Here is a 27365-nt window from a genome sequence, read left to right on the forward strand (position 1 = left end):
ATTTCACTCAAGAGATTAAAAAAAAAAAAAAAAAAAAAAGGCAAAGGTTTTAGAAGCAATTCATTCCAGAGTGTGGAGAACCAAGAGGTAGAAACACCATGAGAGGGGGAAAAAAAAAAAAAAAAAATGAGGCTCCCAACTACAGCAAGAGCAGAATAGCAGTGACAGAAAGAAGGTAAAAGTATCTGAACTCCATGTGTTGCTAAATTTGAAGGTGAAAAATGTGAAGGAGAATTTTGTTTTTTCAATATGTGAGACATGAGGGCACATTTATGCCCTTTTGGAATGTAATTCTATGGGGAGGGGGGAGATCAGTGAAGGATATAATTAAAGTTCCTAGTTTTAAAGAGTTACTTTTTCAGTGTTAATTGCTAAACGAAGTACTCTGAAGGTATACCAACAAAACAAATAAACAACAAAAAAACTGGAAAATAAGCCTGAAAACAACTTAAATAATCTACTAATGCCTTAACCCAACTTCCATGACAACACTTGGCAACTTCTAGGACTTAAAAGAAATTCCATCAGATCAATTTAAGTAGGCTGTGCATAGGATTAGAATTAGAATAGAATTAGATTAGAACCAAAAAGGTCAGATTCCTGGTCTGATTTTTAGATTACAAACAAGAGATCTAAATTTTAACATTCACAAATTTTTCTGACAGAATTTTTTAAAATAGGGTTATCTAATATAGTTTTAGGGTGCCTGGATGGCTCAGTTGGTTGAGCGACTTCAGCTCAGGTCATGATCTCGTGGTCTGTGAGTTCGAGCCCCACGTCGGGCTCTATGCTGACAGCTCAGAGCCTGGAACCTGCTCCGGATTCTGTGTCTCCCTCTTTCTCTGCCCCTCCCCTGCTCATGCTCTGTCTCTGTCAAAAATAAATAAATATTAAAAAAAAATTTTTTTAATAAATCAATAAAATAGTTTTAGGGACACCTGGGTGGCTCAGTCTGGTGGGCATCCAACTTTGGCTCAGGTCATGATCTCACGGTTTGTGAGTTCAAGTCCCGTGTCAGGTTCTTTGCTGACAGTTCAGAGCCTGGAGCCTGCTTCAGGTTCTGTGTCTCCCTCTCTCTCTCTGCCCCTCCTCTGCTCATGCTCTGTCTCTCTCATAAAGAAATAAATATTTAAAAAATTCAAAATAAGATACTTAAAAAAATTTTTTTTTTAAATAGGACCATCTGGACAACAGGAGTGACTCTACACAAATCACTATCCTCTTGTCATTAGCTTTACTTTGCAACTTGTGCTTTTGGTTATTTCATTCATTTGAATAATTGACTGTAAGGAAACCAGAGCTGGCCAAGTGAGTCATGAATGAGTCACAGCTCACCTCCTGGAGTAGCCACAAGCCTGACTGTGGCTTACTGCACTAAGCCTGAAATTCAAGTTGAAGAATGCTGAGTGAAAGAAAGCCAAGGACTACTAAGGATGCCAAAGAAATCATTGGGGAATAAGGACGTCTTGAGAGCAGGCTTGCCTGCACTTCCTTTCCAGGTTGGAATTTATGGGCTTATACGTCATCCATACCACAGAAAAGATAAACCCGCATCACAGGCTGCTCCTTCCCCAACTCATCTTGTGACTTCATACACAGTCATTCATTAAAAGGGACAACTGAGTGCGCCTCCTTTTTACTCCCTTCTTAATGCTGCCAATCAGATTTCCGTGCACAATGGGAGGACCACAGTGGTCATACAGATTGCCATACCTCACAGAACAGGTGGGTAAAGGATGCCAAGCAAAGGTGACACAGAGTCTATATACAACCACCACCACCACCCACCCTGGGCAAACAGAAGCTCCATCATTCACACTATAATTCTGTGTTCATAAATAATGCACATGGAACCCACAAAAAAAAAAATCACAGTATTTGAGGATTTGAAAGACCAATCACGAAATATATGTGATGATTTCCCAAAAAAGCACCACTCCCACTGAGGTGTTACCTAGAGAGGCAGGGATGAAACCAGTACACGATTAATTGGTTCCTTCCACGCTGACTGGGGAACGTATGTCCCAGCCTTTGTACAATAAGTGTGGCTAGTGACGGCAGCAGCTATAAACATTAGCACAGAGTTTTTCTTCAAACCAAACTTCCATCTCTGCCTGCCAAATACCAATGTCATTTCCTTCCTGCTGCACTCTATGGCTTTGAGAACAAGGACCACGTAATTCTTAAATGGTAGAGGATACCAACAGTGGAAGTAAAAAGCATTCAACAAATGTACGTTAAATGCAAAAAGGAGTAGGGAATACCTACAACTATTCCTTGGCTATCTATCCCCCAACCATATGCTAACACAATGCTAAAGAAAATATATCATTTTCCTACTTGCAAACATTAAAGCCAAGAAAGACCTTAAAGGTCATCCTACAGTTTTCAGAGGCAGATCCACCAACTTCATAAAACAGTTCAAGACTGAGGAGGAGACTTATAGTTACAATCATTAATATGATATGGGTATTATAATTTTACCTGAATAGGTATAGGTAGGCCTCAATTTCACACAAAAATATTTAAGTTGTAATCCATTAAGATTTCTAGTCTTTGGAATTTAGAATACGTTTTCCCCACATCAACAAAGCCAAGGTGATCAAGCTTTTTGTTTTTTGTATTTTTTCTTTAATTTTTTTTTTGTTTGAAAAGTGAAATAATTTTGGCTTCACTTTTTCAACATCATAAAATGCACTCTTTTCACACCAGCGCATGACTATAGTCTCCTTGGCATCTCTGATGTGAACCTAAGCCCTGATTCTCATGGGAAGCCAGATAAGGGGCATTCTTGGTCTATAACCATCCTGGACCCCTCAAATATCAACAGGTTTGAGCAGGGAGAGGAAGAGAATGAAAATGGGAAAACGGTAATTCACTAGAAAAAAGATCCTCGACCCACAACACCAGCTAACTAACCTAAAGAAAGGCCTCTCCCTCTACCCTCCAGGCACAGGGCCAAAGGAACCCTTGGTCCAAGGAAGGCTGAGGAGGGAAAGAGCTGCTAGATGAGAACATAAAGGGCCAGAGGCAAGAGGCACTCAGGCATCTAGATTCTCTGACAGGGGAGCCTAGGACTACTCTAGGGATAGTTGGAGACAGAGGGTGAATTCCCAGAAGACTGAAATAACTGTTCCCTGCAGAAGCAGGGGTGTGATTAGGAAAGGGAAAGAACAGGAGAAAGAAGAGGAAGCAGACATGGAGCAAAGAGCAATTCCTACACTTCAAGTGGTGAGTTCGAGACTTGGGGAGGTGCCCAGTCCAGGAATGGCTACTCCTTTCTTCCATGTTTCCTGTTTAGATAAACCCAGAACATTTGTGTGCTATTAGCTTCTAGCACTAAACCCATAATGTGCTCAAATATCTTCACATGTCCAAGTATGTAGGTAACTTTGATTACCTCAAGCGTATGGAACGTACTGGACAATAAATACATAGAAAAATGAAAAAGGAAGATAGACATTTTGCTCCTTGTGTAAAGTGAGGTGCTTTAGAAGGCTCTCAGCAAAACTGCAAGTGAACTTGCATATTTTAACACTGAGTAGTCAAAATAAACTAATTACCATGTTAATCAGCTCCCTCTCAAAAAAAAAAAAAAAAAAAAAAAAAAAAAAAACGAAAAAACAAACACCAGCAGGGAAGGAGGGAAGTATGAATAACTTTGAATCCCTTTGTTTTCATAGACCAATTTTCCATTATATTACATCAAATATACATTTCAACTATATATCAGCACATTCATTCTTCAAAAAGGCTTTTCCTCCTCAGACACCAATCACCACCATTTTTATAATTTCAAAACTTGGCTTTAATGTCCTTTCCACAGGAACACCCCAAGAATGGCCCTTAGCCTTTCAGCCTCAAGTGCTGAAATACTGAGAACTTACTGGATCCAATGAATAATATTCCTTTTTTTCCATCTGACTTTATTTTTTTTAAGTGTTTATTTTTGAGAGATAGAGCAAGCAAACAGGGGAGGAGCAGAAAGATTGGGGGGGGGGGGTGTGGAGGACAGAGAATCCAAAGCAGGCTCCCAGCTGTCTGCACAGAGCCCTAAGTGGAACTCAAACTCATGAACTACAAGATCATGACCTGAGACAAAGTCAGACGCTTAACTGACTGAGCCACCCAGTCACCTCTCTATCTGACTTTAAAACCAAAGGAGAAGTAGGTGTCTGAGCCAGATAGACATAAAAAAATGTCAGTTTTTTATTCTTACAAACTGTTACGAAGAAGGGCTTAGGTGCACAGTCCAATGAGGACAAACTCCACTCCTACAACTGAAGAACATGCCCAGTGGAGCAGAGCCTGCTCCATAACTTACCCTCATGGCACAGAATAGAGTAGAATGTACCTCCTCTGCAGGCAGGTAGCTCTGAACTAGAGGCCCATAGTGGGCTGCCACACGAGCCCAAAGTCCTACTCCCAAAGAAATTGCAAATCAGGGGGCGCCTGGGTGGCTCCATCGGTTGAGCTTCCAACTTTGGCTCAGGTCATGATCTCACTGTCTGTGAGTTCGAGCCCCACATCAGGCTCTGTGCTGACAGCTCAGAGCCTGGAGCCTGCTTCAGAGTCTGTGTCTCCCTCTCTCTCTGACCCTCCCCCATTCATGCTCTGTCTCTATCTCAAAAATAAACAAACATTAAAAAAAATTTAAGAAATTACAAATAAGGGGGCGCCTGGGTGGCTCAGTCGGTTGAGCTTCTGACTTTGGCTCAGGTCATGATCTCACGGTCTGTGAGTTCAAGCCCCACATCAGGCTCTGTGCTGTCAGCTCAGAGCCTGGAGCCTGCTTCAGGGTCTGTCTGTCTGTCTCTCTCTCTCTCTCTCTCTCTCTCTCTCTCTCTCTGACCCTCCCCCGTTCATGCTCTGTCTCTATCTCAAAAATAAATAAACATTAAAAAAAATTAAAGAAATTACGAATCAGGTACATCATTCATCTACTGGAGAAGAATGAATGAAGAAAAGCCAGAGACATTACTCAAATGGAAGTCCCTCTTTATGAACACATTAATAGTCTCCTTAACATCCCCTGGCATTTTTTTTCTTACTCATAAGACCCTGGGCTACCAGAGGTGTGGCAGTACCTCAAAGGAGAAAAAGAGCAGTCCCCTACAGTAGCCCTGTCCCCACTTCCCAATTCCAACCACTGTCTTTTGGGTACTCTCTCAGGATCACAGGAGCAGAAGGGGAAGATTCTAAAACACATCAAAGATATGTATCACACAAAATACTGTTAAGGCCATGCTGAATCCCAAGTTGAAATCTACTCTCTATTCCCTGGCCTTATTGTTCAACCTGGGTCTCCAGGGGTTCTGCAATGAACTTAAGTTACAATACTTAGGTAACTAAAAAATAAAATGCAACAAATACAGAGGTCCCAAATATAAACCTTCTTCCAGTATGAGTTTCTCATTAAGACAATAAAGCCCAAAAATAGAGTTCAAGCCCACTGTTAGCACAGAGCAGGCTTCAGATCCTCTGTCTCCCACTCTCTCTGTCCCCCTTCCCCCAACCTCTCTCTCTCGAAATAAATAAATAAGTAAATAAATAAATAAATAAATAAATAAATAAAAAGACAGTGACAGAAACTCCAGGGTACCTGAGAGGTCAACAAAAAAGAGCAGTCTTTTGCCAGGATGCCCATAACGCTATGCCAATGGCACAAGTACCCACGGATAGATCAATGGATAAACAAAATGTGGTATAGATACAATGGATTATTACTTAGCCTTTAAAAAGAAGGAAATGCTATAACATGGATTTTGACGATCTTATGCTAGGTGAAACAAGCCAGTCACAAAAGTGCAAACGTTGTAGGATTCTACTCATGTGAGAAACCCAGAATGGTCCAATTTGGGAGGCAGAAAGATGTGTCTTCACTCTCAGAACGGCCCTGAGGTATCACTGTCTGCTTCAAAATGTAGTAGTTTGCATTGAGGCCAGTCCCTGTCCCCTCAGGCCATAACTAGGTCATCTTTCTTTCCCCACCTGCATGTTCAAAACTTCTTATCTTCTACTTCCTCTCTGAACCCATGTTTCTGGCACTCAGGTGCTGAACTGAACATGCACTCTGCCTAGTACAGTCATCTCCACAATCTATTATAAGCAGGAATTTTTAGTCTTGGGCCACAGATGCTGTTGCAACTGCCTTTTCTGTGTAATTGCAGTGGGCTGTGAGGAATGTCTAAGGAAGACTATCCATTAGTCCTCACATTTGTTCCATCTGAACGAGAAGATTCTATATCTGTTCCTACTGTTTCTGAAGCCCATGTCCCTGGAGGCCTGTGAGGACCTACAACTTTGCATGGACATCTCCAGACATAAAATTCCTGTGCGCTTTTATGACCAGGTCCTCAGTACCTTTCTTTTGCCAGAAGTAAGGCTTAACCCATGTTTAATTTTTCTCTGCCAATCCAATTTTCTGTTAAGATGATCTTTCAGGGTGCAGGCAATACCTGTTTGCCCAATGATAGCAACCTGTCACCTTGGAACTCAGTCAAGTCTTCAGTATTTTATGCTGGTACCTTAGGGCTTTCCCTCTTAAATGCAAATTTTCCATAACCAGGGCCACCACCACAACCCCTGTGGGACAGAAAAACACTTTATACATAGAAGGTGCCTTCTCAAGGCACATGTCATCATTGGCCAAACTCCACAGTGAAAAGAAACCCCACTGCATTTCAACCTCTACTGGCAAAAATCTCTATGCAGTGCACATGATACACAACTGTCCACATCCTGGAGCTATGCAAGTTTCTAGCTGTTCCTACTTCAAACTCTAGCTGAACGTTTGAAGCGGCACTTTGCAATTTCCTGGATTGTTTGTGAAAAACTTTCAGATCTTTGCTGTATTTCTAGAAGCCTGTTACTAAGTAGTACGAAGACAGTGAATCTCCTTTTCTTTTAAAGATCTCCTTTTCCCCGCATATCCCACCTATCAACCTTTTTCCTGGCTTAATTAGACTCTTCAGTCTACCACTGTTCCTTTTCTGTTAAGACTATTATTTCTCCAAACCACTCTAGTTCCTTGATTTCCTTAAAAAAAAAAAAAAAAAAGTCTCTAGAATCTGAGCATTGCAGGCACAGGGCTTAGTAATCATCTTCTTAATGTTTTGGCTTACAATTATTTCACTCATCTATCCAAACCCAAGAACACAGCCCATACTTCTTAGGTAAGGAGGCTCCCGTTCCTTTTTAGTTTTAAGTAATAAAATCTACAACTCTTCCATATAGGTGAAGCCTCAGTTCTATGATCCAATGGCCAGGACTTAATCAACAAAGCCAGAGTAAGCATAAAGTGTGTTTCCATGTGGAGGAACTTCTGCTTAAGTATTAAAGTACTGCTTCTGTCCTTGTAGGCAGTATGTAGCTCTGTTCCTTCCAGCTGCTGGTCTTTGAGACCCACCCGTCTACAGAGAGCGTGCTTTCTTGGTCTGTTTGCAGTGGGTCAATTGAGGTTGGTTGTATGATTGGTAGTCTATTAAGATCTTAGATAAACTACACCATTATGTAAGATTTGTCCCTCCAGGGCCTTCCTTTGGCCTGGAATGAAGTTAACTGAATGTGGTAAAGCCAATTTATCACTTCCTACCTTGGCCTCATTCACAGAATTTAAAGGAGCAAACTCATAGAACAGCATTCTTGGAACACTGTCCCTTTTGAAATTTGAAGTCCTGGCCAGCAGCTTTTGCTAAAATACATTAAAAACAGCAAATGCTAGTCCACCCTAAATGACTAAAAGGAGCAATACCTTCCCCAACCTCACCCACAACACCCATCCAAGCAGGACCCACCAATCCTCAAGTCGAAGGGTCTCAGCCCACCCACAAAGCCCAGCTAGGATCAGGGCACCCTGCACTTGCTAAGGCCTAAATGCTCATCACAAACCGCTGTGCCACGTTAAGCCTCTTGCCTGCGGACTAGACCACCTTAAGCTTTCCAGGCCCCAAAGATCAATGTTCCTCTTCCTACTGAGAAACCTGATGAGCAATAGATAACAGAAATCAAATGAAAATGTCAACTTTTAGGGATGCCAGCTCTCCTCTTGGTTCCCTTGACCAGCCCCATCCCCCACATATACAAAGAATTTAAAAAAACACACACACATTGGAGGCCTCCCCTTGAAGACAGACCTGCTCTGCTTAGCCTACCTGATGAATGAGAATACACCAGACAACAACCACCCTCTCTGCAAGTAAATAGGTCTCAAAGAAAACACCCAGAAGTTGAGTCACATGCATAGGTATTACTCTAATGTTTTAACTAGAAAGTTTTTTCCATAGGGAACATGAAGTATGAAGATAAGAGTTTATCCTCCAAAAAGGTACCTTTCTTGTAAGGTCAGTTCATTAAATCTTCCGTGCCTAATCAGAGCTTTGGATACGGGAGTTCAACCAACTGTTTGAATAGATGAGAGAACAAACTCGCTTTCTGAATGAACAAAGTGCAGTTTTGAACTCACAGAGGTTAACGATGTAATACATAATAGCCTGCATGTCTGGGAAAGGCAAAACAAAATGGTTGGTGTTCTCAAGTGGAGGAAATGTATTGGGCATAATGTAATCTTTAAGGAATGCTCATCTTCGTCATTAAGGCCTGCTGCAATTTGGGTTAAGACGATTCTCCACCCAGCCTCCTGGCTGATTCAGGTGATGTTATTATAGGTTTTGGGTGAAGAGTGTTGGCCAAGAGGAAGGACTACTTGATGCTAAACTACGCTTGCTACAACCGTTTGCCCACTTCTCTTCAGACTTGCCCTCATTAACATGAAAGATTATGTAAGAAAAAAGTAGGCAAGATCTAAATTACAGGGCATATTTAGGTTTTTAAAAAGCTCCTTGGAAAACATTTCAATATTTAATTTCACAGAGCAATTTGAAATCACAAAGGCTTTTAATTATACCTAAAATTCTTCTCTCCTGTGTTTATTCTAATAAGTTACTATACATTTATTGCTAATAAATTACATTATTTATACATTCCTCAAGATTTACTGAGCATTACATGCTGGGTATTGTGTTCATCCCCAGGAATTCAGCAGTGAATAAATCTAAGTGGGCTCTGCCATCATGAGGCTTAGGTCTAGCAGGAACATCAATTCCTGAAAAAATATTTCTAAGGATGATAAGCTGAATAAATGGAGATATTGTGAGGTGGCTACCTGCATCCCATCTTACAGATGAGAAAACAGATTTAGTGAGATTAGTTTGCTCAGAGCCATCCAAGCAAATAAATAAGAATCAAACCTAAAGGATACCAAAGTCCTTGTTTTTAACCAAGACTTCAGGAATCTTCCTTTATGTCAGTTAGAAATATTTTTCTGCTAACCATCTGGCAGCATATTAACAAGAGCTGAAAAAATGTTTGTAACTTTTGACATAGAAGATTCATTTTAGCAAATAAAGCTGAAAGCAATAACCCAAAATTGGGAAACAATCTATACAAAGACCACTGTAATCATGCTACCTATAAAAGGTAAGAACTGGGGTGCCTGGGTGACTCAGTCAGGCATCTGACTCTTGGTTTTGGGTCAAGTCATGATCTCACAGTTCCTGGGTTCGAGCCCTACATCAGGCTCTGTGCCTACTTGGGATTCTTTCTCTCCCCTCTCTCTGCCCCTACCCCACCCTCTCGCTCTCTCTAAATAAACTTTAAAAAAAATTTTTTTAATAAAAATAGAAGATAAGAACTGGAAGTAATCCAAGTGACTGACTACAGAAACAGGGAGTATATCAAGTGGACTATTCATTGTTTTCACAACTGCATACTATTTCATTAGCACTTCCTATGTGATCCTGAGAAAATTACTCAGTCTTTTCTACAATTCTCCAGCTATAATTATTATATTCTCTTAATGGATCGCTCAACTATCTACAGAAACAAACATAATACTACCTATAGTTGTATTTAGTGGAAGCACTATCCTTGCCACTTTCTGATTAAGAGTTTATAATGTGCAAAGCTGAGAGGCAGGAACTTGAAGATTATCTCATCTAATCCTCAAAACAACCTACAGTATAGATCATGTTATTCTCTGGAGGCCACTAAGGGAAGGGAGAAATGAAAGGGCCTACCCTAGATCATACAGTTTATTAGTAGCACACACAATATTTTAACTGTAAAGCCAGTAACTTTAACTGTAAAGTTCCTTTCAGTACACAACGCCAATCCCTGCTTATCACGGAGAAATATCAAGGTTCAGAGAAACTGAGCCCAAAGAGGCTCAGAGGTCACAAAGCTAATTAGTGACAGAGCCAGGATTTGAATCCAAGTCTCCCAATTCCTGGTAGAGTGTTTTCTCTTTTTAACAGCACAGCAGTCAAATATGAAATCACCAACAGGGAGATGAAATTGTGTAGGTTAAATTATTTTTAAAGTCCTAATATTCTAAGGGCTTTAGTTTCTATTAGCCTAAATAAAATATCTGAAGATAGAATACAACAGAAGAGAAAAATTTGCCAGAGACCAACAAGATGTTATTTCAAAAGGACTGTGGGAAAAGCCCTGTACCACACAAAGACTCGATTCGGTGGGAGAAGGAAAGAATCCCACATTATCTCTAAGTGCCTACCATGCCCCCAGGGCGATGCCATTTTGCCTCGGAGTGCATTTGCCCTCCAAAACACTATGCAGGAGGGACCATCCCTATTTCACAAGCAAGAAAACGAAGATGCTGAGAGATTAAGGGATTTGCCTGCAGTTGCTCAACTAGTGGGGTGTGATTTGAACTCAGTCCTGTCTGATGCTAAAGTCCATGTTTTTTCAATACACCATGCTGCCTGCCACTGCAAGACAATTGGCGGGGTGTGAATTATATTTTTTTGCATCCTGTGATTAAGATGAGGGACAATCTGGCATTCTTGCTCAACCAATATTAAAGTTGGTGGCAGGGATTCATTAGTTATTCAATAGTCATTCATAGGAGCTCTCACTCTGTGCCAGGTACTAAGCTAAGAACGAAGCTGAAGAGCAAATGGACTGCAATTTCACGGAACTCATGATTTAGGAGAAATAACTTGTTTTGGTGTTGCCAAAAATATTTGTATTCCTGGGAATTTTAAACACCATTATCTGGCTTAAAAGATCAAAACCTCAATTCTTAGGAACTGAGTGTGTGTGGTTCAGTTTCTGGATGATGGAGGTTTACTCCTTTAAGCAACAGATCTCATTTCACAATTTTTATTATTTATAATTTACCATTGAATAACAGGGATTTGAAGTACATGGGTCCACTTACATGCAGATTTTGTGAATACATGTATGTATAGCACTGTATTTTCCTTATGATTTTCTTAACATTTTTTTCTCTAGCTTACTTTACTGTACGAATATAGTATGATACATATGTGTTAATCAACAAGAGGGCTTATGATCAACAGGCTATTAGTGGTTAAGTTTTTGGGAAGTCAAAAGTTATACACAGATTTTCAACTGCACAGGGGTGATGGTGGGGGGGGGGGGTCAATGCCCTAACTCCCGTGTTGTTCAAGAGTCAACTGTAATCATTTTTCAATGCTTTGTCAATTCTTCTAGGACATTCTGAGCTCCAAAATCTGAGACCTTGTATCCCCATCCCCACGGATTCCCCTATACTACTGTATTCATGGGATGGATGGATAGAGGAAGGTAGAGAGCAAAGCAGAGACAGCTGAATACAAGACATTAAGACCTTTATAATAAGTACTTCACATAAATTCTAAATTCAAGCATTTTCCAATTTTCCCCAATTTTTTTTTAATGATTAACATAATTTAAACTTCTCTTGAGGGTGCAGCTGGGTGGCTGTCGGTTAAGGGTCTCTTGACTTCTGCTCGGGTCACGATCTTGTGGTTTGTGAGTCTGAGCCCCATGTCAGGCTCCATGCTAACAGTACAGAGACTGCTTGGGATTCTCTCTCCTCCCTCTCTCTCTCTCTCTCTCTCTCTCTCTCTCTGCCCCTCCCCTGCTGGTGCTAGCTCCCTCTCTGTCAAAATAAATCAACACTTTAAAAATAAATACACAAACAAACTTCCCTTGAGGGCCTGGGTCTTAAGTATTCTAAGAAAAGTAATGCCCTGTTATTCAGGAAACCAGGTAACCTTGGGCAAATCATTGCACAAATCAGAGGCCTGAGACAGCCAATTTTTAAAACCAAGGCGCAGAGCTAAAATTACCTCTAAGGACTTTTCCAGCTCCATAATTGTAGAACTCTTTGAACAATACAATCAGTTGCTATAATGGTCCATTCAAACAGGACCATCCTTCCCCACAGCCTAGTGCAGTATGTGGGCTACTTTGGCAGGATTCTCCATAGTCCAAGATTAATATAGTTTTTGAGTTGAGTCCATGGTTTATGGTTTTTTACTACTGTCCATTTAACTTTCAGCTGTTCCTCCTCATTTTAACTTGCAACATGTAATCTTCTTGGATTTATTAAAAAAAAAACAGGCTTAAAATAAAAATAAAAAACAGGCTTAATGAAAAGGAATGGCATATTTATTGAGTACCTAAGTGCCAAACACCAAATGTGCATTACTGTAATTAATTTTATCCCTAAAACACTGCAAAAAGGAAAAAATGTAGAGAAGATCAGAGTGGTTAGGTTGACCAAGATTATAAGTGGAACAGCTAGGACCCAAAGCCAGGCTGATGCATTCAAGGCCCAGGTGCTTTTCACTACACAACGCTACCTCACAGGTTTATTAGAATAGTTGGGGCGCCTGGGTGGCTCAGTCGGTTGAGCGGCCGACTTCAGCTCAGGTCATGATCTCGCGGTCCATGAGGGCTGTGAGTTCAGGCCCCGCGTCGGTCTCTGTGCTGACAGCTCAGAGCCTGGAGCCTGTTTCGGATTCTGTGTCTCCCTCTCTCTGACCCTCCCCTGTTCATGCTCTGTCTCTCTGTCTCAAAGATAAATAAATATTAAAAAAAAAAAAAAAAAGAATAGTGTGTAAATGAAAAGTCCTTAGTCTTCAAGTCAGAATCTAGGAACCCTCTAATGGGTAGCGTAAATGAAGTTTAACGTATTGCATTTACATGGAATATAAGAAATCTATTTGATCTCTTCTCTAGAGAGGTGAGGGTATTATTACTATTAAACACATTTTTTCCACTTATTTATTTAAAACCCAGCAAGGCTTTAGGTGATGCCACATGGGCAAACTTGTCAAATAGCTTAGGGCTAGCTCGATAGGTGAGAAGTTAATTCATGTGCATCATGGAAACTGGTGAACCATTTTTTTTAAACATGGAAGGAAAAAAAAAAACAGATCCTTTACCAAATTTCTCGTTACCCTTCACTATGGTCATTAAATGGAACTATATATTCAGAAAGATGGAAATTTAATAAGGATTTAACCATCAGAGCTACCACAAAAATACTCCCAAGAGTCCAGCTTCACATTTTAGAATTTACAGGTATGAAATGGATGTTAACCACAATTATGACATTCTCCCCTTAAATGGGGTCTCTGGAAGCACCCAAATTTTCCACGTTAGTGCTCATCCTGAACTCCGGAGATTTCAACTCCTGCTTCTTCCTTACTGAGGAACTGCTATATTCTACTGAATCCCCAAGTACAGTTTACAGGAAAACACAAGGTTTTATTTTCAAGTACTCTGTCATTATAAATAATCTCAACTCAAGCATTTCTTGTGTCGCTGACCATGGCCTAAGCTTACTAACTTCCTTTAGCCAACAAATACCTTTTCACACTTGAAGGTCAAATGCCAGGGAATTTAATACTTTTCTGCCAAATCTACATTTTGTAGTATCAGTAAGTAGCAGAATTATCCTTTCTCTGTCAGGCACCGCACACATGATTAAGTTATATTAATTAACCCCCACCCCACCCCCAACCTCCTTGCAAAAAAAGGCTTGCAAATAGCAGGTGCTGTAAGCTGGCTGCAAGAGGGGACAGGCAGCCTTGTTGCCACTGGGAAGTGAAAAAGGTGACAGGTTTCTGGTTCACTGGTGGATGTTCACTCGAGCACACCACTGGGGTCTGGAGACCACAAACCAAGAAGAGTAGGTCTAGCATGCAGTGCCCAATTTCTCAGAATCAAAGTTTTCATAACACCCAGTCCTCTCTGGGCTTCTAACTTATTAAACACACACTCTTCAAGACCCAAAACTAACTCCCAAGAAAGCAGCAATAATTTGTAAAGTTTGGGACAGTTGCTACTTCTAGTAACAGTGGTCACCATCATGGGGAGTAAATGGGACAGACTGAGGATAAGACTCAGGAAGACTGGTAATGATAAAAATCAAGTGAACTTGCAGGGACTGAGGGAGAGCTGGGGACTCAATGTCTGGGATTTAGAGAGCTGGAGCCTCACTGGGGGGAATAAGAAGCCTAGAGGATCACAGAAGGCACTGCAAAGAGGTGACGTACACAGCAGCTGGTGCAGTGAGGCTGGGCAGTAAAAACCCACTGGTGAGCAAGCTTCTCCAACAGCTCTCTTCAGCTTAGAGGCAAGAGCAGGAAAGCCAGTGGAGGAGGGCACTGCAGGGTGGGGGTCACCGGCACATGTGACATCACAGAAGGTGAAGGGAACTGGGGATGAAAGTAGAACGTATTGGAGCAGGACTCAGGAACACGCAGCTAAGAACAAATGGATCAAGGAAGGAAGAGGTATCAGTCAACTAAAGAGCACTGGGAGGATACTGAATGGTACACTAGGTATGAGGGAGTGAGAGGTAAGCAAGTCAGGAGCTTCCAGACAGAGCAAGAACAGGCTTTGGACATGGCTTTAGATGCCTATTATGCAATCTGACTATAGTCTACTCCCTCAATGTTTAAGATATTCAAGAGAATAGTCCATCATCTGATATTCCAGGCCACACACCAAAGTCCTATGACTTAATATCTTCCTGCCAGGTGCAAATGGTGCAGCCATATTCCAGTATGAATGCTATGGAGGATATTCCATCACTGCTCAGAGTAACTGTCCTCTTGGGGACATCACTGAGGTCTGAATGTCCTTGCACATTCTTCGTCTCACACACACTCTCCCCACTCCGTTTCTCAAGCCTTCTTCCTCTCCTGTAACCACTCAAGTCTCTGTCCTCTTCCTGGTCTCATCTGGCTCACCCAGCTGCATGCACTTCTGCACCTGCCTTGCAGCATCCGATGACTTACTTTATCCTCTCTGCATTCTTGCAAGACCTGACTCCAAGGTCAAATCTACTTTCTTCCAGCCCTACAAAAGCACAAAGTTCCTAGGATTTAGCTTTAGGACTCCAGTGTCCTGCACATAGGAGGTACTGGACAAATGTCTGTGGAAAGGACAGAAATATCTTGAGCCATGCAAACACATGAACATGTCATTCCCTGCACATCAGCAAAATTAACAATGCGTCCAAGAGAGCATTACCCCCTACCAAGCATTTGCTGTGCTCATTCACTGTAACTCCGGTCTCCCATCCCACCCCCTGTTTTATAAGAGCATGTCTGAAGTAAAATCCATGCTGTACAGACTAAAAGCCACACAGGATCAGGGACTGAGTTTTATTTACCTTTAAGTTCTGTTTCTACTACAAAACCTAATATTTAGTAGACAAATTGATGACTTAATGAACTCATATGCACAAATTCCCATAAAAACAAAACCAAACTAAGAGCTATGAAATTACCAAAAAGCAAATAATTGTGAAGTAATCTGACTCTAAAATAAATGAAAACCAGTTTCATTATTCTAGATGTTTCTGTTCTAAATGTAGTAAATTTCAGTGCAAAATAATACAATGTAATTTTGTACTTGCAGGGCAAGCCTTGCTTTTTCCAAGCATTTTCCTAGTCATTTCCTCATGCAATTCACCATCTAACCACTCAGCTTGGTAGCAGGAATGGGAAACTTCACTGCATTTGGAATTAGGACAATTGGACTCAAGTCCTGTCTTCACCACTTCCTGTCTGTGTGACCTTGAGAAAAGTCCTTTATCCAGTACACATTTCAATTTCCTTCTCTGTAGAGCGGTGATAAGATCTTGTTCTTCCTGGCTCTTAGACTTAGGAGGATCAAGGATGTGGGAGAGGAAGAAGGAAATAAAATCTTGCTGAATACCTACTATGCCCCAAGCATTTTACAAATATTATTTCTCACCACAACCCTGCAAGTAGGTTTTACTATTTCTTGCCTTTAATATGAGAAATTGGAGACTCAACAACTAAAATAATTTTCCCAAATTTATCAAGTGCCAGAGCTGGGATTCAAACATATCTGTCTTGTCCCAAAGCTCTCTTCATGAAATTATAATGCCTCCTTAATGAGCTCTAAACATGTATAAAAAAATTTTTAGCTGCTCTTCAGCATATTACTGATATGTCAGTATTTACTGTTCTTGCTGTAAGTATGGAAGGCAGAGAAAAAGAAAAGCAGGTATTTGGTAAGGCCACATGTTAGAGACAGAGCTGGGCCTCTCATTCAGGTCTCCTGACTCCTGGCCTAAAGCCTTTTCATTAAACCATATTGCCCCCATGCTCCCAGGAAAAGGCTGCTGACATTAGTGCGCACAGTCATGATGCTTGTTTATTCAAGCCAGCTGTTACTGATCTATTTTGAGACAAGTACTTTGAAAATCATGGAAGGTGAGTATCAAGTGTTTCATTGACTATTCCATATTAATTGACCCTTTAGAGAACTCCCATGTGAGTAGCATATCCTGCTGGTTTCCTGTTAAGCAAGCAACTCAAAGGCTAACTACAATTCTTGCAACACATATTTTGAAAGCACACTCAGAGAGCAGTACAAAATACAATTCTAAAATAATTTTATACAAAAAATTATCTACTTTTCTGTTCATGGTTCTGTCCACTAAATGCTGAAGATTGGGGGAAGGCAGAATGCAAACTTGCGACTAGCCTTAATATAATGCAGGATCTGTGTTAACAGTTGGAGGGGGAGGCAGGGGGTAATAGAGTATTCTAAATAACAGCTAATAGGTGTGAATTTACAAGAATGGTTATAATAATGAAAGGGAGAAAAGACAACCATTTGAAAGCAGGTCATTTAAAACAATGGTGTTCCTGCTGCCCAGGGAAATAAACATAGGCATGCAAAATACCACATGCTCAGGACCAGGTGTCACCAGGCACAGTATTAAAAGGCCAAAAAAGACCAGCTACACTCATCCTCCTGCTCTCTCATTACCTTTCCTCAGTTTTTCTACCTGATTTTATTTCCTTTCACCATCTATACCTATCAGAGGTCTATCTCCCATTTTACACTGCTTAGGATGACAACTGTATAAAATTAACCAGTTGATATTCAATACCCTGAAACCAAAACTATTACTCAATAACTAGTATAGAGATACTATTATTGATAACCACAAAACCAATCTGAGAACATTCCTCCAAGCAAAGGCTACAAAAGAACAATGGAGGGGGGTGTCGGTTCACTGCAATTCACATTCATATGTACCAATAGCCTTACTAAAGGAATTCAGTTTGCTTTAAACATTCTAATTCTAATCTTGTCTTCACCACAAGACTGTTGAACAACTACCTGTTAGAATAAGTTACTAAACTCTTAGCCTTGGAGAGTAGCTACCTCATGAAGATAAGTGATTGTTTCACATTGGTGTGACAAGGAGATATTTCATGGAAGGTGTAAACACGCTGCCTTGTATGTTTCTGCAGAAGTAGTAGTGACAATCATAGTAAAAATCATTCAAATTTATTGAGTATTTGTTATGTGCCAGTCACAGAGCTAATTCATTCATTCAGCCCTTACAGCCACAGTAGGGGCAGGTTCCTTTATTATGCCTCTTTTAGAAATGAGGAAGCAGAAGAACAGACAGGTCTAGACACTTTCTTTAAGTCACTCAGGTGGTAACTCATGAAACAATGTTATCTGTTATTAGTAATGTCACTCAATGAACACCCGTTTTGGTTTTTTTTTTTAATGTTTATTATTTAGTTTTGAGAGAGAGAAAGAGAGAGAGAGAGCGCGCGCTTATGGGTGGGGGAGGGTTAGAGAGAGAAGGAGACACAGAATCAGAACCAGGCTCCAGGCTCTGAGCTGTCAGCACAGAGCCCAACACGAGGCTCAAACCCACGGACCGTGAGATCATGACTTGAGCTGAAGTCAGACGCTTAACTGACTGAGCCACCCAGGTGCCCCACACGTTTTTGATTTTTAATGACAGTGCCAAGTACATCTTATTAAAGATGTATAGATATATTTGAAAAGGTAGTAAACAAAGTCATCATTTCCCATCCATCCATGAATTTACTTTATGCCTATTTGGGTGTATCATGTATGAGTCCTGGTGTCAATTTCTAGAGATGTACATAAATGAATAAGCCTATGGCAGCCTCAAGCAGGTCACAGCCTGGAAAGGGCCACAAAATACTGCAAGATGGTACAAGGAGGGCTATGCTCCACCTGTGTACACTATACAGTGGGGCACAAAGCAGCAGGTGATCAGCCAGGGGGACTCTTGAATGGAATCTTCAATCACACAAATAAGGGCATTTCAAGCAGAGAAATGGGCACATGCAGTAACCCAGGACATTTAACAGCACAGTTCATTTGAGAAAAGTTTACAAGTACAGAGTGGAAGAAACCTTTGAGAGGTGGAGCAGGATTAGACAACAGGTCCTTGCATGCTTACTAAGGAATCTGGATGTTATCCCATTGTCCATAAGGAATCATTGGACAGTTATAAGGAGGTTGACTGACCACTTGCCCCAGTAGTTCAGGTAAACCCTAGGAAACCTCGGTCACTCTCCATCATCACACCCAATATCCAAGCAAGCTTTTGCAGCTCCACCTTGAAAATACATTCTGAATCAAATGAGGGAAATAACAGCACATGTGCATTCAAATGGAAAGGTTCAGCAGAGAACTGAAGATGCAGGAAAGTATGGGGACAGAGTGATGAAGGGACTGACCATGGCTGTGGGAACGCTGATAATCTGCCCATAGAACATGAGAGAAAGCCCCATCTATAGGCACAGATGCAAGAACCTGAGAATCTGAGGAAGCGATCCTCTGTTTTCTCAGTTGAGCAGGAAGCAAGGTCACCAGAAGAGAGGGAAAAGTGGAGACAAAGGTGAACGGGTTTCCACAAGAAAAGGTACCAAGGAGGTGGGAGGATGGGCAAAATGGGTGAAAGGGAGTGGGAGATACAGACTTGCACTTGTGAAAGGAGTAAGTCACAGGGATGAGATGAGAGGTATAGTATAGGGAATATAATCAATGGCATTGTAATAATGTTGTATGGTGACAGATGGTGGGTACACTTGTGGCAAGCACAGCATAGTGTACAGACTTGTCCAATTACTATGTTGTACACATGAAATTAATTTAACTGTGTGTCAACTACAATTAAAAGAAGGAAAAAAAAAAAGGTACAAGTGGTCATCTGGGTGAGTCGAAAAGTGAATGGTCTAGGGCAGTTCCCAAACTTTTTGGTCCCAGGATGTTATTACACTGGCCATTATTGATCAGCCTCAGCAGCTTCTGTTCGTGGGGGTCACATCTATCAACATTTAACATATTAGAATCTTCAACTGAGAAATCTTTAAAGTATCTACAAGCCCATAATCCATGGTCCACCTCAGCAATGACATCAGTGGCGTCATGCAGCCTTTGAAAAACTCCACTATACACCTGCGAGAAAATTAGAGAAAAGGCAAATCATGTCTTAATTATAAAAAAGACGTTTAACCTTACGGAACTCCTAGAGTTATCTATGGCCCTGCCAGGAGTTCCCAGACCGTCCTTTGAGAACATCTGGTCTAGAGCACTGGGTAAAGCTGGGTAGCCTAGGTGCCTGCTGTGGTTAGGGATGATGAATTTAAAGTGAGAATAGTCTGAGTGATACAGGTTTTTCCTCCATCAGATCCAGCAGCCAAGTTGCAGGCAGGAGTAAGTGGAGAGCTGGATTTAACCAGGGTTGCACTTTACTCAAAGGAGTATTGCAAATCAAGAGAAACTGGTATCATAATGGCTGCAGTATTTAAAATCAGGAGGAAGGAAATGAAGACATGAAGGCAGGGAAGAGGTGGCAGGAGCTCAAAAGCTTGTTGGAGTTTAGGTATTAGAATAAGCCAGAAAGAAAAGAGTAGTAGGAGAATATGACACTTGACACGGAGAATACAAAAGGTAACTATTAATAGTTTCTAACTCATCATTTAAAACTGAATGTACTCCCTCTCCCTCTGAAATCTGTACCTCCTCTATATTACCCTCCCTCCCAAATCCCCCCAGGAGGAGAGGCTCATCCTAGATACTCCTGACTCTCACTGCATTGAAGAGCCTTGTCCATTCCAACTCTCCATCATGTCCATCTTTTTGTCCTTCTCTAGCCTTCCTGTCCTGCCCTTTCTCTGCCACGGCATTCACCGGCCCCTCCCTCCCCGGACTGAACTTCAGCAGCAGCCCTGTTCACGCCCAGTTCTGCTCCATCAAGCTCACCCTTCACTCTGCTGGGGGTGAACTTTGCACAATGAAGTTCATCATGTGATTGTCCGCACTCCATCCATGAAATGATTGTACCAACAGAGGTGGAGGTGTCAAACAGGCAGGTACAGGCTATGTGAATTTGGAGTCCATCGAGGTACGAAAAGTAGGTAACACTACAGTGACATGACAGGATACAGGAAAGAGAGTATGAACAAAGACAATGAAAGAGGCAACTCAAATTTCCTCAGAATGTTTAAAGAGAAACCAGCAAAGGAAACAGGAGATATTAAGTCATGAGAGAATGAGGAAATGTGTAGTGTGGTGGTAATCAAGGGAGTTTCAGAAGCAGCAGAAAAGGCCATGTTAAATGCCATAGAGAGTTTTAGAAAAATAATTTTGAAAAGGGTTGTATTTGAAAATGAGGAAATTGGTATCCACACTGAATCAAAACTGCATTACAAACATGATATAATTTTCCCCACCAAAAAAACAAAAAACAAAAACAAAAACAAAAAAAACACCAAACTACTTTCCCATTTTCCTCACCCTGGTAGGCATGGGATTATACCTCACCACCAATAATGTCTCAGCATTTTAATCCTTTATCTCAGGCTCTGGTTCCTAGAGAGCCCAGGTTAAGCCATCAAGTATCCTACAGAACCAGTCCTTAAGATGCCTTAATATGCCTTAACATTGGTATCAAGTTTAGCATTATGCTGACAGATTATCCAAAAGAATAATCTAACAAATGGCAAAGAGGTTAGTGACTTCTGTGAAGCCATGACATTATTTTGAACTGATTGACCAAAACCGTAATAGAGCACAGCACTCTTTTTGGACAACGAACGCCATTTTTCCTCCCTTCAGTATAACCCAATCATCTTCACACAGCACCATCTGGGGGGAGTATAGGCATGTGTTTGGAATGTACACCTTAATGCTAAAACTAACATAATCATGGTTTTTCAAACTATGTACAGTTATGTATAGCAAAAATAGAGTTCTCTTTGCCTTTTTTGAAAAAGTAGGAACAGCATTAAAACCCAACTGCAGGTTAATAGCCTGGAAGGAAATCCTGGGGACAATACTAGTATACTCTTTTAGAAATGCTGTATCACCAACACTTGATGCTCAGAGATTAAAAAAAAAAAGAAAAGAAAAAAGAAAACTAACAATGACTGAGAGGAAATGGGGATATGGTATTCAGAAGAGGAGCAATCAGTGAAAATTTTTAGGAACACATTAAGTTTTATATTTTCTTATACACATTTTTTCACACATACATATACAAGACTTCCATATGATAAAATGTATCTAAATCTAAAAGAGCTCTTTTAATAGGTATAGAATTAAAATTCTACTGGACAAGAAAATAACCCTCTAGATCTCTTTTCCCTAAAAGCCACCACCGTAGCAACAATACTCCTGGAGAGGGGTATAGCCCTCTGTACTGATCATCTCCTCCTACCTGTTCTTCTCCAATGGGGTGTTTGCCCATCACACACCAAATCTGTTTCTCTCAAATCACCAAAATATTTCATTTGACAGTCCATCTTCCATCCTTGTTTTACTTCATCTATCAGCAGCATTGACATGTCTGCTCACTCTGTCTCCCAGAAACACTTTATTTGCTTGGTTTCCTGAAACCACACTCTGCTGACTTCCCTCCTGCCTCATGGCCATTCTCTCTCAGCTCCTTTTTGGTTCTCATCTTTCTACCCTTGACACACGGGTAGGCCCAATAGCTTATTCCTTTGACCTCTTCTTTCTAAACACTACTTTTTGGGTGATTTCATCCAATCTCATGATTTTGAATACCACCTATACCCGACTCCAAAATTCACATCTACATTCCCAACTTCTCCGCTGCCTGCTCAGTCTCTCCACCTACATGTCTACAGGGCATTTCAAACATAACTAACTCCAAGTCTCCCCCCTCCTCGAACATCCACCCAGAGCTATCCTAGCTCTAGTTTTCCCCATCTCAGTAATAGCAACTCCCTCTTTCCAATTTCTTAAGCCAAAATTCTGGAGTCATTCTTGGCTCCTCCCTTCTCATATACATAATCTGGTTCCATCAATAAACTCCTAGGGCACCTGAATGGCTCAGTTAAGTGTTCAACTCTTGATTTAGGCTCCGGTCATGTTCTCATGGTCATGAGACTGAACCCTGCACCAGGCTCTCTGTTAAGTATGGAGCCTGCTTAAGATTCTTTCTCTGCCCCTCTCCCCCACCCACACTCTAAGATAAATAAACATTAAAAAAATAAAATAAACTACTGTCCCTCCCTTCAGAATATATCCAGAACTTAATTATTTGTCACCATCTGCCCTGCTATCACTCTGGTCAGAGTTGCCGTCATCTCTTGCTAAAGTGACTATATGAACCTGACGGCTTCCATTCTTGCTGTTCTATAGCACAGTGGCCAGAGTGACCCTGTTCAAAGGTAAGTCAGGTCAGGGGACTTCCCACTTCACTCAGAGTGAAAGTCAAAGTCCTTACAATGACACATTAGGCTTAAAAAGCTGGCTCCTATTTTCTCTGACCTCATCGTGACCACTCTTTCCCACACTCTCCTCCAGTCACAATGGCCTTGCTTTTCCTCCAGTATACCCACCATTTAATTGACCTCGGGACCTTTGCACTTGGTATTCCCTTGCCAGGCATATTCTTCTTTCAAAACATCCATATTCCTACATTCCTTCATTCTCTTCAGGTCCCTGCTCACCTGTTACCCCCTCAGAGAAGCCTTTCTTGACTACCTTCTTAAAAAAAAAAAAAAAAAAAAAAATCAAATGATATTTTGCTCTAGTCCCTTACTTGGTTGAAATCTCTTCATATGACATATTATATAGCCATTTCATTCTTTATTGTCCATCTCCCCCACTAAAATATAAATCCTTTCAGGGCGGGGATTTTGTGGTGTTTGTTTATTGCTCCAAGCCAGTATCTACAACAGTTCCTAGGACACAGAACCAGATATTTGTTGAAAGAACCCTGGAAGACTGAATAATTCATTTTAAGACAATTCAAAGTCTACCCATACCATACACAAATGGTCAGTAAATTCAAATATATCATCCCAAGACATAGAATAAAGAAAAATTTTAAATTACAAAACAGTAGGATTAAGATAATCTCATTGATAGATCTCGGGGCCCCTGGGGGGCTCAGTCAATTAAGCATCAAACCCTTGGTTTCAGCTCAGGTCATGATCTCATGGTTTGTGAATTCAATCCCCACATCAGGCACAGAGCCTGCTCGGGATTCTCTCTTTCCCTCTGCTCCCTCCCCTGTGTTCTCTCTCTAAAACAAAGAAAAATGAAAAATATATACATACATTTATATGTATTTTTGAACTGAAAAAGATCCTCCTCCTCCTCCTAATATAGCAAGACTAAAAAGACGGGTAGCACAGCCAGGAAGAACAATAGGAGACTGGGATCCCATTTATATTCTATTTTGAAGGATTATTAATTTAAGACCTCAAGATTCAAACATATAATTGAGCAGTTATTTGCAGGGTTTTTTAATGCAAACAAGGCAGAAGGCTAACAAGAGAATAGAAGAAATCGCACTCATTGGAGATAAATACTCTTATCAAAAGGGGCTACTCACTGTATAGCCTGTTACAGGATAATTAAAAACAGCCAATAAGCAAAACATCAACAGACTAAAATTCCCTTTGTCAACATCTGTTCATCACAGTCTCAAATGTGACAAAACTCTGAGGTGAGACTTTATAGTTATTTCCTGGCTTGGAAGATCATGTGCTATAAAGAAATTCAAATTAATATCATCTTCAACAGAACCTAAATCAGGTGGACAGAAGGACTCGTAGACACTAGAAATGGCAAAAGCCTTTATAGTAATGACATCTCTAAATTCAGAAGAATAAAGTCTGATGGGATGCAGGTCAGGATTTCACTGGGTTACCAGGTTATTTACCATACCATGAATACTGCTGATGGGGTAGGAGCCTTAGAACCAGAAGCAGCTAGAAAGACAGAAGTTAGATCCAGAAATAGAAAGGTCTGCCCAAAGGGGTTTATGGACCTTACAATTGTTTTAAATTTTTCATTGTAACCTTCTAACTCTTTATATGACAATAGCAAAAAAACAAGAAAATGTTTTAATTTTACTACTAGTGAACACCTATAGGTGAGCACTGTAGGCATGTTAAATAGATCACCTTGTTTAATGAAACCGTTAATAAGTGTCACTTAAGGATTTAACAACAATCTGTATAATACAGACTCAGCTGTTCAGCCACCTTCTCTCTCTGCAAAGTGGTCAAGAATCAAGAAGGAAGCCACAACAGACATCACCATATTCAGGCAGTAGCCTCCCAGGGTTCACTTTTGAGAAAAGCCCTCACTCGCAGGACATTACAGAGGAAACTGCATTGAATTTGGAACCAGAAAGCTCAGGGCTGGACAGACTTAAGAACCCAAAAGCAAAATAGCCTAAGGAAAGCCATTTAGCTATTTACCTCATTATAACCCAGTAGCTTATCTGATAGCACAGTGCTGTAATTCCTTTACAGGGCAAGGATCCCGATGTGTTCACTGTGGTACCCCCAGTAGGGATTTCAGTTCTCAGAGCATCATCTGTGCTCCATTTTCATTAGTGATACTTACAATGATTATCCTCAGTCACCAAAAATTTATATTACAAATATATTCTACAAAGACCAAAATCACATTTGAAAATATTTTCATCCATTGTTAACAATCAAATAAAGGTTAGAAGATCAAAAGAGGGAGATTCTCAGCTGCCCAGAGAGATTGATTATGGAGAACAACTTATTGAACAGCCCCTGAGGGTTCCAGGAAACTGAAGTTTCAGGAAGTGCACACAATACTGTATTCCCTGCTGGTGGGCCAAGCCATCCTGACCCACACTGCCTCCTGAGGCTACTGGCCAGGTGGAAAATAGTGATCTGTAAACTCGATAGCCAAGTGCAGCTCCAGTAGAACTTTGCTCAGAATAACAACTTCCAGCTTAATGATAATGTCTGTTAACCCCTTAACAGGATATCCAGAATTGAGACAACTTTGAAGAGGTCCATAGAGTTAGCAATCACCACCCAGGATTATGGGAAAGTATGAAATAATTTATCCACTTCTGAAATCATATGGTTCTCACCACTTACAAGCCTGTTTTGTCTTGGGGACTGCTAACCAGCTGACTGAAGGCAGATAGGATAGGCAAGGAATATAGAATTTGGGGTGCAGAGGGCCCCTGATGAAACACCGACATCAAGAAGAAGAGATGAATGTGTGTGTTCTAACTTTAAATCCACAATTATTTAATCTTATGAGTCAATTATACTGTAAAAGGCACTGTTCTAGTTGCTAAGTGGTTGAGACTATCATTCAGGAATAGTGATAAAATGTCATGGAAGGGGGCTCCTCCTCCCTGTTAAGTTGAACGTGGTTTTTTATATAATGGGAAAAAGCAAAGAGATGTGCTGAACCGTGTTCAAGATCTGTACGCATGGAAACTTTCTGACGGGACCAAAAAAAAAAAAAAAAACTACTATTCCTCTGAGCCGTGACTTTTGAGTGGACTCGGACGCATGCAGCCTTCCAGAGTTGTTTTTAACCCCTCGAAGAGGCACCGCCAGGCAAAGCTCCAGCCACAGGAGCCAAGCGTGCACCAACCACACCACCTGAGCAAGCACCGAACGAAGGAAAAGCAGAAGGTCTTAGCGAAACTTGTTTCCTGTCGCCGCTGAGAGGCTGGACTCGCTCCTTCTCACATGGCTTCGGAGAAGCTGTAAACACCACCTCTCTGGCCAGCTGGCCACAAGCTCCGGGGGCTTTCGGGAGCAACCGCTGCACGGTGCTCCCTTTTCCTCCCTTTGACCAGTGTCATTCCCGTACAGATAACGGTACCGGAACGCCCTCCACTTCCTAGAGTCATCATTTATGTCATGGTTCCTCTTTCAAGAAAACATGGGGACGACACGCAAAGCAAAAGAACAGAATAAGAGCAAAATCACCCCCATCATCTCCCTGTATCCCTCTCCATTGTTACTATAAAAGAGCTGGAGCAAATTCCTTTTGTTGTCCTACACGCACACACACACACGCACGCGCACACACACACACACACACACATACACACACAAAAGTAGGTGAAGGGCACCCTAAGACAGTTTATTTTTTCCCGCCTCGCAGAAAGCCTTTACGAAATCCTCATTACCGTCTCCGGACGCAGGACTTCAGCATTCAGCTGAAGACCTAAACCACCCAAACCATTCCAGGCCAAGGTACAAAAAGCCGAAGCGGTTCCCAAAGCAGAAGGCTGGGAGGCAGGGCAAGCTGAGCGCACCTAGACGTTTGCATTTACACAAAGAAATTAGCCGGATGATTAATGGGAGATGCCGGCTGGAGGCGGAGGCGCCCGCGCCGGCTTCCTTACCTGGGACATCTGCGGCCTCAGGTTGATCTCCTTCAGGTTGATGGAGTGCGCCCGGAGGTTGTTGAGCAGCTGGCAGAGCAGGACTCCATCGCGAAGGGTCTGCGCCAGGTCAAACACCTGCGCCGAGTCCCAGGTCACCCGGTGGTTGGCCGGCAGCACCTTGCAGTGGATGAGCCACTGCGCGCACTGCTTCCAGGGCTCCATGCCCGACGGCTCCGGGACACGGCCCGGCCGGGGCAGGCGGCGAGGATGGGGCCGCCGCCGCCGCGGTTCCTCCGCGCCCCGCCGACGCCAGCCGCGGCCCGCCGCTGCCCTGCGGGGGTGCGGGGAAGCAGGCGCCGCGGCGGGCGGGTCGGGGGCTCCGCGCGGGGCTCGGCTCCAGTCCCGGCCCGGCTCCTCCGCCGCCCAGCCGCCGCTGCAGCTAGTCCCGCGCGCTCTCCGTGCGCCCCGGCCGGCTCGGCGGCGGCGGCGCACAGGCTTCCGACTCGCGAGCCCGGCGCCCGGCGACTGAGCATGCCCAGCGCGCCGGCCGCTCTCGCTG

The 27365-nt window shown here is 41.9% G+C and overlaps 1 protein-coding gene across 1 annotated transcript in view; it reads right to left on the reverse strand.

The window, feature by feature from the left end:
• VAV3 (vav guanine nucleotide exchange factor 3) overlaps window positions 1–27116 on the reverse strand; it is a 356891-nt gene extending 329775 nt beyond the window's left edge. Inside the window, exon 1 of the mRNA XM_007090051.2 lies at window positions 26825–27116. Coding sequence (XP_007090113.1) covers window positions 26825–27028 — 204 coding nt within the window. The 5' untranslated portion in view covers window positions 27029–27116. The remainder of the gene's footprint in view (window positions 1–26824) is intronic.
• Between the last annotated feature and the right edge of the window lie 249 nt (window positions 27117–27365).

The sequence above is a fragment of the Panthera tigris genome, chromosome C1 (genome assembly GCF_018350195.1).
Source record: "Panthera tigris isolate Pti1 chromosome C1, P.tigris_Pti1_mat1.1, whole genome shotgun sequence".
In the NCBI taxonomy this organism is placed as follows: Eukaryota; Metazoa; Chordata; class Mammalia; order Carnivora; family Felidae; genus Panthera; species Panthera tigris.